Genomic DNA, 11,834 nt, shown 5'->3' with positions numbered 1-11,834 from the left:
AGATTAACGCAATTGTGCACATGCTGCCTCGTGAAAGAAATAATATATTAAATAGTTATGGTAAATAGGTAAAAAAAAAAAAAAAATTTAAAATATTTTAGGTGTCTAAATATTTTAGAATCAAGACCAAAATCAGGAGTTCCTTGCACGCAGAAAATGCAGGCCTGGCTGCAGGTTTTGCCTGGACAACAGCAAGCTTACACTCTGAATGTTAAAAAAAACTAAATAATTTCATGAAAAAATATTCTGAACGGAGGCATTTTGTTAAAGTAGTCAGTTTGCTTATAAAGTTACAGTGAAAATAGAGGCTGATGGATCAGCCAGTATCACCCAACACCACTGTGCAAATTTTACCCACAGAACAATAAAACCTTTATCCTTAAATGCTTTTGCGCTAAAAATATGAAGTTTTAGGGCCAGATGCTCCCAGACACTCTACATTTTCACTTCTGTGCATGAAAAATTGAAGGGAAAGCAAAATTAGGGAGGGATGAGGGCAAATTTTGGGAGAAGGAGGACCCGTGCAGCAGCAGAGGTAAGAAATGAATTTTGGGGGTGAGGCTTTGGGAGATTACAGCAGGTTTTTGGAGGTGCGATGAAGACAAAGGCAGTGAAATGCCTTTCTGATACATGAAAAGAGAAATAAAATCCAGTGTGAAAAGATAAGTAGAAGCCACTCTTGTAAAATACAGGTGGGGGCACACGTGGCCACGGGGAAAACTGTTCCCAACCTGAAACCTTCCAAGCCGGAGGGATGTAAATGGTGTCTCTGGGGTCTCACTGCACCCAAACATGTAATCTTGGGTATAAATTGGAATATCACAGAATCACAGACAGGTTTGGGTGGGAAAGAACCTTAAGGATCATCCACTTCCAAGCCCCTGCCATGGGCAGGGACACCTTCCACTAGACCAGGTACTGGAATATACTTTTTAGCTCTGTCATTTTATATTTATTATTAAAATTCTGCCAGGTTTATGTCTCCATTTCAAATGTAAACAGTGCGTTTGGATATTCTACACGGGTTTCCGACTCGGGGCTGGCTGATGGATTAGTAAAATCCTGTAGCGTCTTCTAGGAGTTAAGCACAGGCTCTTTATCAAGAGAAATCAGGCTTGTTAGAAATTGCCTTGCAGCATAAAAGGAAAAAAAAAAACCAAACCAAAACAAAACAACAGATTAAAATGTTCATTTCTGCTCTCGCTATATCCATCACTTACAGAGGGGGAAAATAACTCTAAGGAAAGTTTTCCCTCTCCCTCCTCCAATTCCCACAGCCCCAGCTCAACGCTTCACCTCGGCGCTGGTCCAGAGACTGCAGGGAATTAAACTATAACTGCAGATGGGGGGGGGTATAAAGCGATTTGGGGTTATTCCGCGCTTTCCCTACTGCCAGCCGAGACTCCTGCGCGAGGGTTTCCCCGCATCCCCGTTCCATCCGCAACATCCCCGCTCCGCATCCCGAACACGCACCCCCCGCCCCAGCCGGGCCCCCCCCGCTCACCTGCACCGCCCCAGCCCCAGCCCCAGCCCCACCCGCCGGGCAGCGGCCCCAGCCCCGCTCCCGGGCCGGTTCCTGCTGCCGATCCCGCTGCCGCTCCCGGAGCGGGTCCCGCCGCGGGCCAGCGCGGGGGCGGCGGGATGGACGGGATGGAGGTGATGGAAGGGATGGATGCGATGGAGGCGGCGGGGCCGCGGCGCGGCGGGTCCCGGGCGAGGAGCGCTTCGATGTGGAAGGGGGTCTTGGAGGGCGGCGGGCCAGGCCGGGGGCACGGCGGGCTCTGCAGCATGGCCGGGCCGGTGCGGCCGCCGCGGCCCCGCCGGCTTTTATGGAGGGCGGGGGGGCCGGGACGAGCCGCGCTCCTATGCAAAGCGGCGCCGGGGGGGCGGAGGGCGCTGCCCACACCTCCCTGGCCTCCAGCGGCACCTCCACTGACGCCCCTGCTTCCCTACTGACGCCCACACGACACTTCTGCTTCCCTACCGACATCTCTCCTTCCCCATCGATATCCCCAAGGACACCCCAGCTTCCACACGGACACCCTTTCTTCCCACAGGCACCCTCTCTAACCCACAACACCCCCATGGACACCCCCACGGGCACCTCTGCTTCCCCACCAACACTCCTCTCTACCTTCAGGCTTCTCCATGGACACCCCTTCTTCCCCATGGACACCCCTCCTTCCACACCAACATCCTTATGGACACCTCTCCTTCCCCACCAACACGCCTCCTTCCACCAAGTTCCTCCATGGGCAACCCTCCTTGGACACCCCAAATTCCATGCCAACAGCCCCACAGTCACCCCTCTCCTTCCTTGCCAGCCCCTCCACGGACACCCCTCCTTCCACACTGACACCCCCATGGACACCCCTCTTTCCCTGCTGTCGCCTCTGCTGTCACTCACCTGGCCGCCTGTATCTTCCCCCACAAACACCTGTGCTCCTTCCCCAGAGACCCCCACACTGATACCTGCTCCTTCTCCATGGACATCTTCTCCTACTCCATGGACACCCACACCATACCCACTCTGGATAGACCCCCACATGGATACTCGCTCCTTCCACCACCTCCTCCCTTCCTCATGGCCACAAACTTTCCCCCTCAAAACCTTGCTGGGACTCTCACCTTCCCCATGGACACTCACATGGACACCTACAGCTCCTGCTCCACTCCCAAATTCCCTGTGACACCCCCAGGCCTCCCAGGAGCACCCACCCCATCCCCTGCCCACACTCCTTCAGGGCACTCACCCCACATGGCACGGACAGACCCCAGGACTGGCAGTACCAGCCCATCCTGCCACTGTTCCCAGAGGAATGTGTCGGTGTGTACCTGTCCAGGAATTCTGGAGTGTGTAGGTATGTCTAGGATATGGGATGAGCGTCTCAGGAGCTCTCACAGGACATGAGGTGACTGTGCTGTGAAAACTGCACTGGTTTCGGTGCCATCCCTGCTCGACACCCCCAAGTGCACCCGCATGGCCCAACAGGGAGCTGTGGATGGCACAGACACCTCTCCCAGGTGTGATTCCCGCTCAGGTCTCACCAAATTCACACTGAAAACTCCCTCCACGTGCAAACACGGAGAAATCCCAGAGCTTCCAGGTTAATAAACACGGAGCAAAAATCCCCCCTGGTTTAATAACCAGACATTAACCATCTCTGCATGCACAGGCTCCCAGTCCATATCCCATAAATCCTGCCTTAGGGAGGGATTCACGCCGTTTAAATTTCTTTTCCCTGCCCAATCCATAGAAATTGTTATAAAAATCTCCACTTTTTGGAGCATTTCAAAGCAGATGGGAAAAGATGGGAATGCACGGGCAGGATTATCCCACTTGTGAGGAAGCACCCTGGTGATGGCTACGGGATCCTCAGGGAAGAGGATGCCCGCAGGAGACAAAAGAGTCCCTCAAGTTTGCCTTTAAAACACTTTTTTTTTTCTTTCCCTGCCTTTTAGCATCCTGTCTTCCAAAGGAGCTTCCAAAGAAGTGGATAAATACAGCTGCTGCTTTATTGCTCCTTATCCAAACAGGCAGCCCCGATCCCGCCGCCGTGGAACCACGGCCTTAATTGGAATCACACGTTCAAAGCTGGGCAAGTGCCGAAGCCTCTCCCCCAACCCCAAAAAAAAAAAAAAAGAGCCACCAGGGAGGAAAAAAAAAAAAAAATCCCTGGAGATTCACAGCTCCCGGCTTTGCTGGCACGGAGGGAGCGTGGGATTGAATATGGGTGTCATTAGGCGGGGGTTTGGGTTGTTTTATTAAAAGGTTGTTAAATAAATTATAATAAATTCATAATAAGTCGTGACTGTGATTCCCGTGAGAAGTGATGTGGGAGCCGCTCCGGTTATGAAAGGAGCAGATCCACCTTCAGGATCCTGGGAGAGCTGTGGGGTGATGATCCGGGATGGATGGATGGAGGGAGGGAGGGAGGGAGGGGGAGCCGCCGGGATGGGCAAACAGCAAAACTGCGGGCCGGCTTTTCCCTTTGGCCTTCTCCCGCTCGGCCAAATCCGCTGCCTAACGACGCGTCCTGTTTCCCATTAGTACTGTGTGCTCAGCTAATGCATTTTGGTGGGAAAGCTGGAAATTTTCACTCGCTGGTAATGACTTGGGAAATGTAGCACCCAGTAGCAGATCCCCCCCCACCCCTCCACCCGCACCAGCTCCAGCCCCTCCGAGGTGGAGAGATGAAAGGATGGGATCTGATACCCTTTTTCCTTTTTTTTTTTTCTTTTTTTTTAAGCGATAGTTATTTTATTTTAATTATTCCATTTCATTTTAAATTATTTTTTTTAATTCACTATATTCTCTTAGTTATATTTTATTCCAGTTTTGGTTTTCGAGCGCCTAGAAAAGAAGAGGGGAAGGTGGTGGGGAGGGGGAGTTTCTTAGGCAAGGGGTTAAAAAAAAAAAAATCCCAATAACAAAACAACAACCCAAAAAGCCCCCCAAAAAAGCCCCCAGCCCTTTGTAAACATCCCCCCTGAGCAAAGGGAAGGAGGTGAAAAGCATTTCCTGATAACTCCATTAAAGAATGAGGCTGCATTAACATTCCAAGTCCCTCGACAAGAGATGAAAGTGGGGAACTTGAGTTCAGCCTCCCCTCGCTCCAGATGTTATTATGGGCTCCCTGAAAGGTTTTTTTATTTCTTTTTTTTGCAAAGAGACAAAGATGTTGCCCACTTCAAACGGGGCTAATTGATGCTAATGACTATCAGATAGAGGGGGGGGCCCTTTTCCCCCCTGCCAAGGGGAAAGAGAGAGCGCATTTTACAATCCCCCCATAGAAAACGCCCCGCTCTTCAAGCCAGGTTGGTGCTTTAGGGATTTTTGTTCCTCCCTGGCTGTTGCTTTCCCTTCTCCTCCTCGCTCCCCCCCTTCATCTTTTCTGTCCCCCCCTTTCTCTGGGCACCCCGCGGCTCTCACTTGTTTGCCCATGAGAAATTTCACACCTCTCCTCTCCGTCGGTGGGGAGAGCCCGGCTCCATTTCCATCCCTCCTTCCAGCCGCAAAAACCGGCCCAGCGGGGGCGGAAACTTCCCCAAAACCCACAGCGAGCACACGCGAAAACGTGACGGGGATTTGGTGCATCTCTAATCCCGGGCTGTGAGTCCTCCCGAATCGGGAGCATCCTATCTGGGAGAAGATGGATCCAGGGTGGTGATTAGACAGGCGTCTCCTCGCGCTCATTAGGATAACAAGCCCGGCATCGCCAACCCGAGGAGGCTGAAATGACGAGCTCGTGTCTTTTATTCTTAAAACAGTTAAATTTCGTTTAAAAATGGGACTCTGAACGCTAAATTTAGCTTTTGGCGTCGTGTCGTATTTTTTAAACCGCTTCTGCTGTGATAATCCATAGTAATAATAAACAACAATCCATAGTAATAATAATCCATAGTAATTATAAACAATAATCCATAGTAATAATAAACAATAATCCATAGTAATAATAAACAATAATCCATAGTAGTAATAAATAACAACCCATAGTAATAATAAATAATGATCCATAAAACAGCAGTAGGCAATTAGGAACATCTTCAAATCGTGTGGCTCCTCGAGCTGGTCATTTGCCCCTTTCCAAGCTGGATCCCTCTGGATCTTCCAGGGAGAGGAGAAGGGGGATTCACCAGTGAAAAGAGGAGCACGGGGTTTCTCCAAGGAGGATCATGGATCACATTCCTTGGAAAACAACTTTTTCGCTATCAGTCATTACTGTGGGTTCTCCTTGCACGGGGAGCACCTGGAAGTTGGTCCCAAGATGCCACCCTGCCTTGTCTCTCCCACCATCAGCCAGGTCTCAGGGAGCTTCAGGGACCTCCAGAAAGAGGTGCTGGTGTCCTTTGCTCTTGGAAAGCCCTGTCTGCCCTGTTTGCTGGGGGATCCAAGCTGCCTTCTGGATCCTTGGCACCTCCCAGGGTCCCACTGACAGACCCAAACCGGGATGAGGACAGGGGGGATGGCACCACCCTGCACTCTGAGGGTGTCACAGAGCACAGGGAGACCTGGCTGTAGGTGACAAGAGCAAGGCCACCCTCAAACATCCCCCTGCCAGAGCTCAGTGTCAGGAGAAGCCTGGGATGAACAGGACAACTTGGAAACATAGGAATTTCCTGGAAGGGTGTTACCCCAAACGCTGGCCTGCAGAGGAGACTGTCCCCATTCTCTCCACCCCTGTCACTTTATTTTGGCTCCTGATTGTCAAACATCTCCAGGAGGTGATTCAACATGTCCAAGGCCAGGCTGGATGAGGCTTGGAACAACCTGGGCTGGTGGAAGGTGTCCCTGACCGTGGCAGGGGATGGGACTGGATTACCTTTAAGGTCCCTTCCAGCCCAAACCATTCCATATTTCTGTGTTAACGCAATGGAAAACTCCCTCTGGAAAACGCAAGGCCCTTGCTTTGTGCTCCAGAGGGGAGGCAGAGGACATCCTGCTCGTCTCTCCCGGCTCCAGACAGTCAATACACACCCCGGCCGCCCTTCAGACACCGCTCCCCGGCTTCATTGTCAGGTTAATTTGGGATAATGGCCTGCAAAGCACCTCAGCCCCATCCAGGTCTCATTAGCACTTGATAATATCGAGCATCCTGAGGAATTACGGCTTTTCCTTCTCCTCCTCCTCCCCAGGGCACGGAGTCCTTCACCCGGCCCGCGCTGATTTATCACCCGGGCTTGGCATGTCCAGGCAGGATCCCAAGGAAGGCCACGCCGGAATGAGGCTCAGCAGGACGGGATTCTGCCCCAGCCTTTCGATGGGGTGATATCCCCGATCCAAGCGGGGTCGTTCCTCGGTGTCCCGGTCCCCGGTGTCACATCTGGCCTCACGTCTCAGCCAGATGTGAAATGGGGGAGCGGGACCTGCTGCATCCCCACCACCCCTCACCCTTCCCGGCCCCGGGGGGCTCATCCACCTGCGCGGGATCCCTCCAAGTACAGCGTGGCTTGAGCCCGTGAGTGGAGCCCACGGTGTGATTTGATTAAACGACCTTCCGAAGTCCATCCCAACCCTATAATTCCGAGATTCCGTGGGGCTACACCCAACTGGCAGCAAAGTTCTGGGTGACCCCCACAAGAGCATCCAAAGCCTAAATTCTCAGAGGATGCTCCGTGGCCTTCCCTTCACGGACAGACCCGCAGACCCCGCTCACAGACGTTGCAATTCCAGGTATTATGAGCATCCCAAAACCACGCATTTGAAATTAATTGGGAATTATAAACAAACTAAGCATTGAGGCAGCGCTGGGCCGGGCCTGAGTGCACCATCAGCCCGCTGCTCCCTTCAATTATCTTTTTTCTCCCACATTGTTCTCCCCTAATGAGGAGACTAATGACCAAAGGATGGTTCATAAGTGGTTCCCAGACTCTCCTTGCCCAGGGCAAACACCGTCCACAATAGGATCACAAATTGCAGGGAGAAGCCCCGGCTGATCACATCAGAAACGGTGCGGGGATTTATCTCTCGGCCTTAACAATAACAGTATGTTCTTAATCGCCACTCCAAAGGGACAACTGGCGGGGGATCTGCCCGGCCTCATCATTAAAAGCTGGCAGCATCTTTGCTAGCGCTGCCCCTTTGTTCATCTTTCATTATTCCAATGCTCCGGCCCCGTTAATTCCCCTCCATCTTATTAAATCAATAGAGATGGAGTGGGGGAAGGATGGGGCAGATCCGAGGGTTGGATCCGGCTCGAATCTCCGCGGGGGTGCAGGGTGGGAGCGGGCTCAGACCTGCTCAGCGCCACGTGTGTTATCCAAGGATTTGCTCGCCCAGCTCCTACGGGCGGGGAAACTGAGGCACGGGAGCGTCCCGGCCTAAACAAACCCCTTTTGGGAGGAGGTTTCGGCAGAGCTGGGGTTATCTGACTGCCGATCCCACACCTCCCATCAGCACCCCCGCATTGCTCGAGTTAACGATTTAATCAACTCCTAAAATAAAATCACGCCATTGAGAGGTGCCAGAGCCGCACCTCCAGTGAAATTCCAGCCTATCCATACTGGAATGACACGCGGACAAGGCGTTTTGTGCCACAAACCATTTCCAAAGAGGGAAATGGTGCAATTTTCATCCTTTTTTCACCTCTTTTTTTTTTTTTTTATAACAGCTCATGTCACCAGAACTGGTTGAGATCCATGATTTTTAAACCCCGAGATTTTGGCCACTGCAATGCTCAGCCCACAAGAGGGTTTTCCTGCTGCATTTCCGGGCAGGTCATCCCATTCCTTCCTTATTTCCATGGATCCAGAAGAGAGTTTAATGTAAAAATTCGATGCCTTTGCTCTGTGTGCGAGGCTACTTGGGGCAAATTCATCCCGGAGAGCCCTCAAAATAGGGAATGTGGTGGCATATCCTCCCCTTGCCAGTGATGCCTTTTTAATTTCCCCGAAACCGCTCAGAGCAGCCTCGGGAAAACTTATTTGATGTTTCAATCGGGAATTAAAGGGGAGGGAGAAGCAGGGGAAATGCTCCCTGACCATTTAACAAGATTACACGAGGGGATGGAGCCTGGAAACATGCACGGGAACGACCCCGGCATCCCGCGTCCCGGCTTTGCCTTGAACCTCTGCCAGCGGCACGCTGTCCTTCCCAAAATCCCGACCCTTCCACGCGGTAATCCCATTTAGCAACACCCCCCCCACACACACACACACTCCAAATAGGGGCAATCGGCCGAGGGGATGGGGCTCCCAGCTCCGGGAAGGTGCCTGGGAAAGGGGTTGGATCACGGCCATTTAGGGGCTGGAGGGGTCTTCCACCCAACACACCATCCTGCAAACAAATCCTTCGCCACGTGCTCAGCAGGAATAATCCTGGCAGGAAGGAGAGCAAGGGCTACAGCTCCACCTGGTTATCCCTTCTCCCGTATCTCCATCCATATCCCATCCCATTTAGCCAGACGCTCATTTGCACCTCTTCAGCAGCTCCCTGCGTTCATCCCCGACCCTCCACCCATCCATCTTATCCGCATTGCGGGCTGTTCCTCTGGGAAAACACTTCTCCCTGATCCATCCACACACCCATCCCGCATCCCTGTCCTAGGAGACTCCTACTTAATCTATGGAGCCGGGAGGAGATTTGCCGGGAAGGGCTCAGCGCTGCATCTTTGGCAGATAACCTTTATCCTCCTAATAAAGCTGCTTAATTCTCACTTCCTTTTAATTATCTGTCACTGAAAGCCACCCCGGGTTTTGCAGACAGGTGAAAAAGCAGTGTCTTGCAGAAAGTCATGGATTAGGAAGGGACTAGAAGGGTCTTTGGGGTGTGTGTGGGGAAGGGGGGTAAAGACACACAGCTTTTATCCTTTATTCTTCTCTTTTATTCTTATTGTTTTATACACGGACTTTCCTGGGGGATGAGAAGAGCCAAGGCTCTGTCCCAGGTGGGTTGATCCAGCCTAAAACCTTTCCAAGCATCTGTCTCCCTTATTTTCCACGGTGCTGGGTTTGATCCCAATCCATGTGCCCCAGCTGATCTGCCGGGATCCAGCGGGAAGGAAAGCGCGTTTCCATCCCATTTCCAGGATGTCCAGGCTGGCAGGGCCTTGGCAGGGCATAAAATGACCGGGATGAATCCAGCTTTTCTGCAAACCGTCAACTCCATCCCATGACCTGGGTCAGCTCTGGGGTTTTGGCACTTCCAGTAATCCCTGCTTTGTCCCACAGAGACAAAAAGTCCCTTCCCCACCCTAAGGAACCTGCAAACAGCTTAATCGCCGAGTGAGAGGAGGACGAGGGATGGCCTTCCCTGGCACCCGGCTGTCCCGAGGGAACACAGCCATCCTGAGCCCCCAGGGACCGGCCACCCCCTCAAGGATTATCACCCTCCACCAGAAAAACCTCCTGGTCAAATCCCAGAGTGCCAGAGGGAAGTGATTTAATCCATCTCACATAAAAGTAATTTTTTAAAAAAAAAACCTCAATCAAGCCCAGCAGTTTTAATTAAACCGTCCCCCCTGGTCGGACACCCCCGCAGAGGGGTCCGGGCTGGGCAGACCCTGCGGGAGCATCCCCTGGAGCGGGAATGGATCCCCCGTGGCTGCCCAGGAGGAGCCCAATCCTGCCGGAGGCTGAGCGCTGCCAGCTCCCAGGGGATTAAAGGTGTCCTGAGAACAACTTAACTCTCGCAATCAGCTCGGCCCCCGGCCGGGCGATATTAAAACACCCCCGTAAGCCCCGTTGTCTCGGGGCCGATTGCAATAAACCCACCGGCGCGGGAGATTAGCGGGTTAAACCCGCCGGCGCAGCGCGGGCTCCCGGCAGACATGTGAAGACATTAGCACAGTTTGGGCTCTTTGAGATGTGCCGGCTAATCCCGGGTCTGAAACGGCCGGGACAAAGGGCAGCTTCCGTCACATCGGCCCCTTCTGCTGCCACCAGCCCCTTCTCCTTGCACTGTCCCCTTCTTGCACTGCCCCCTTTCCTTACACTGTCCCATCTTATATCATCCCCTTCTTGCAACGTCCCCTCCTCCATTTCTCCTGGCATCATTCCCCCTTCCATTCCCCATCCCCTTCTAATACTACACCCTCTCCTGGCATCATCCTCTTCTCTTTGCACTGTCCTCCCTCTCTGCTTCATCCCCTTTCTCTGCACATCATCCTTCTCCTTGCACTGTGCTCTTCTTACATCCTGCTCTTTTTATTTTATCACCCTCCTGCCACCAGCCCCTTCTCCTTGCACTGTCCCCTTCTTGCATCCTCCCCCTCATCTCTCACTGTCCCCTTTCCTTGCACTGTCACATCTTATATTGTCCCTTTCTCCTGGCATCATTCCCTCTCCACGTACCATCCCCCTCTCCTGGCATCATCTTCTCCTTGCACTGTCCCCCCTCTGCCTCATCCCCTTTCCTTGCACGTCCCCCTTTCTCCTTGCATTGATCCCTTCTCCTTGCACCATCCCCTTCCCAATTTTCCTTCCTTTCCTTGCAAGCCCCCCCCCCCTTCTTGCTCCAGGTTTCACACCTGTCCAAACAAACCCTCTGCCTCGATCCCTTCTTCCTCCATCTCCAAAACCAGCACAGACATGGAGAAAATTCACTTCCAGAAGCTGGTGCTGCCCAGCTGAGCACCCACCCAAATGTCCCCATTGCTGCTTTCATCCAGCAGATCCCAGGCCCTTGGTGCTCACTTTGCTTTGCATCCTTCAAGCAGCTCCCCAGCTTCCCACAGATCCCACTTTTGGCTCATCCCCCAGCCCAGTGTCCATCCCAAAACTGCTGGATTAGAAACCTCTGCCTAATCAGGGCCAAGCAATTAAAATTAAAGCCTGGCTAATCCTTGCCCAGCTGAGATGTCACCCCTGGTGCCCAAGCAGCAAAGCTCCCACCAGCTCTGCTCTCCAGGTGTGTTTTCCCCATTGTCCTGGCTCCAAAATCCCTGGAGAGAGGGATGCTGGTGCTGGGTGGGACTTGTGAGCTGTGGGCAGAGCTGGTTCTGGTGAAGATGCCACTGGCAGGGAGATGGATTGAAGAAGGTCCTCTACAAGGACCTGGGAGCTCAGTGAAGGTCCTAATCCCTGGGATATCCCAGCTCCCAACATCTTTGGGATAATCCGTGGGTGGGGGTGTGCAGGTGACCCTCCCTCCCCCAAATCTTGCTCCCATGGACAAGCCCTCACCAAGCACTTGCTGCCACTGTGGGTGGGTGTGTTCTCCCTCCTCCCCTTCCTCCTCCTCCTCCTGCAAAGATGAGCCCCAAAATTGTATAAATAATTTATTTCACCCCCCTCCCAGCCCAAGGGGTGCCCTGTATGTGTCCTATATACATTAGATATAGCCAGCTATGGTACAGTCATATAATACACGTGGAGAAAGGGCCCCATGGGGCCAA

General features: G+C 52.7%; 1 protein-coding gene across 1 annotated transcript in view; it reads right to left on the bottom strand.

The window, feature by feature from the left end:
- LOC114070289 (T-cell leukemia homeobox protein 2-like) overlaps positions 1-1,790 on the bottom strand; it is a 4,232-nt gene extending 2,442 nt beyond the window's left edge. The window contains exon 1 of the mRNA XM_027907626.1: positions 1,505-1,790. Within this exon, the coding sequence (XP_027763427.1) occupies positions 1,505-1,790 (286 nt within the window). The remainder of the gene's footprint in view (positions 1-1,504) is intronic.
- Between the last annotated feature and the right edge of the window lie 10,044 nt (positions 1,791-11,834).

The sequence above is a fragment of the Empidonax traillii genome, unplaced genomic scaffold, assembly GCF_003031625.1.
Source record: "Empidonax traillii isolate 1590-97213 ecotype Southwest subspecies unplaced genomic scaffold, ASM303162v1 scaffold1503:size99223, whole genome shotgun sequence".
In the NCBI taxonomy this organism is placed as follows: domain Eukaryota; kingdom Metazoa; phylum Chordata; class Aves; order Passeriformes; family Tyrannidae; genus Empidonax; species Empidonax traillii.
The sequence above is the reverse complement of the archived record's forward strand: the minus strand, read 5'-3'. Positions and strand labels throughout refer to the sequence as shown.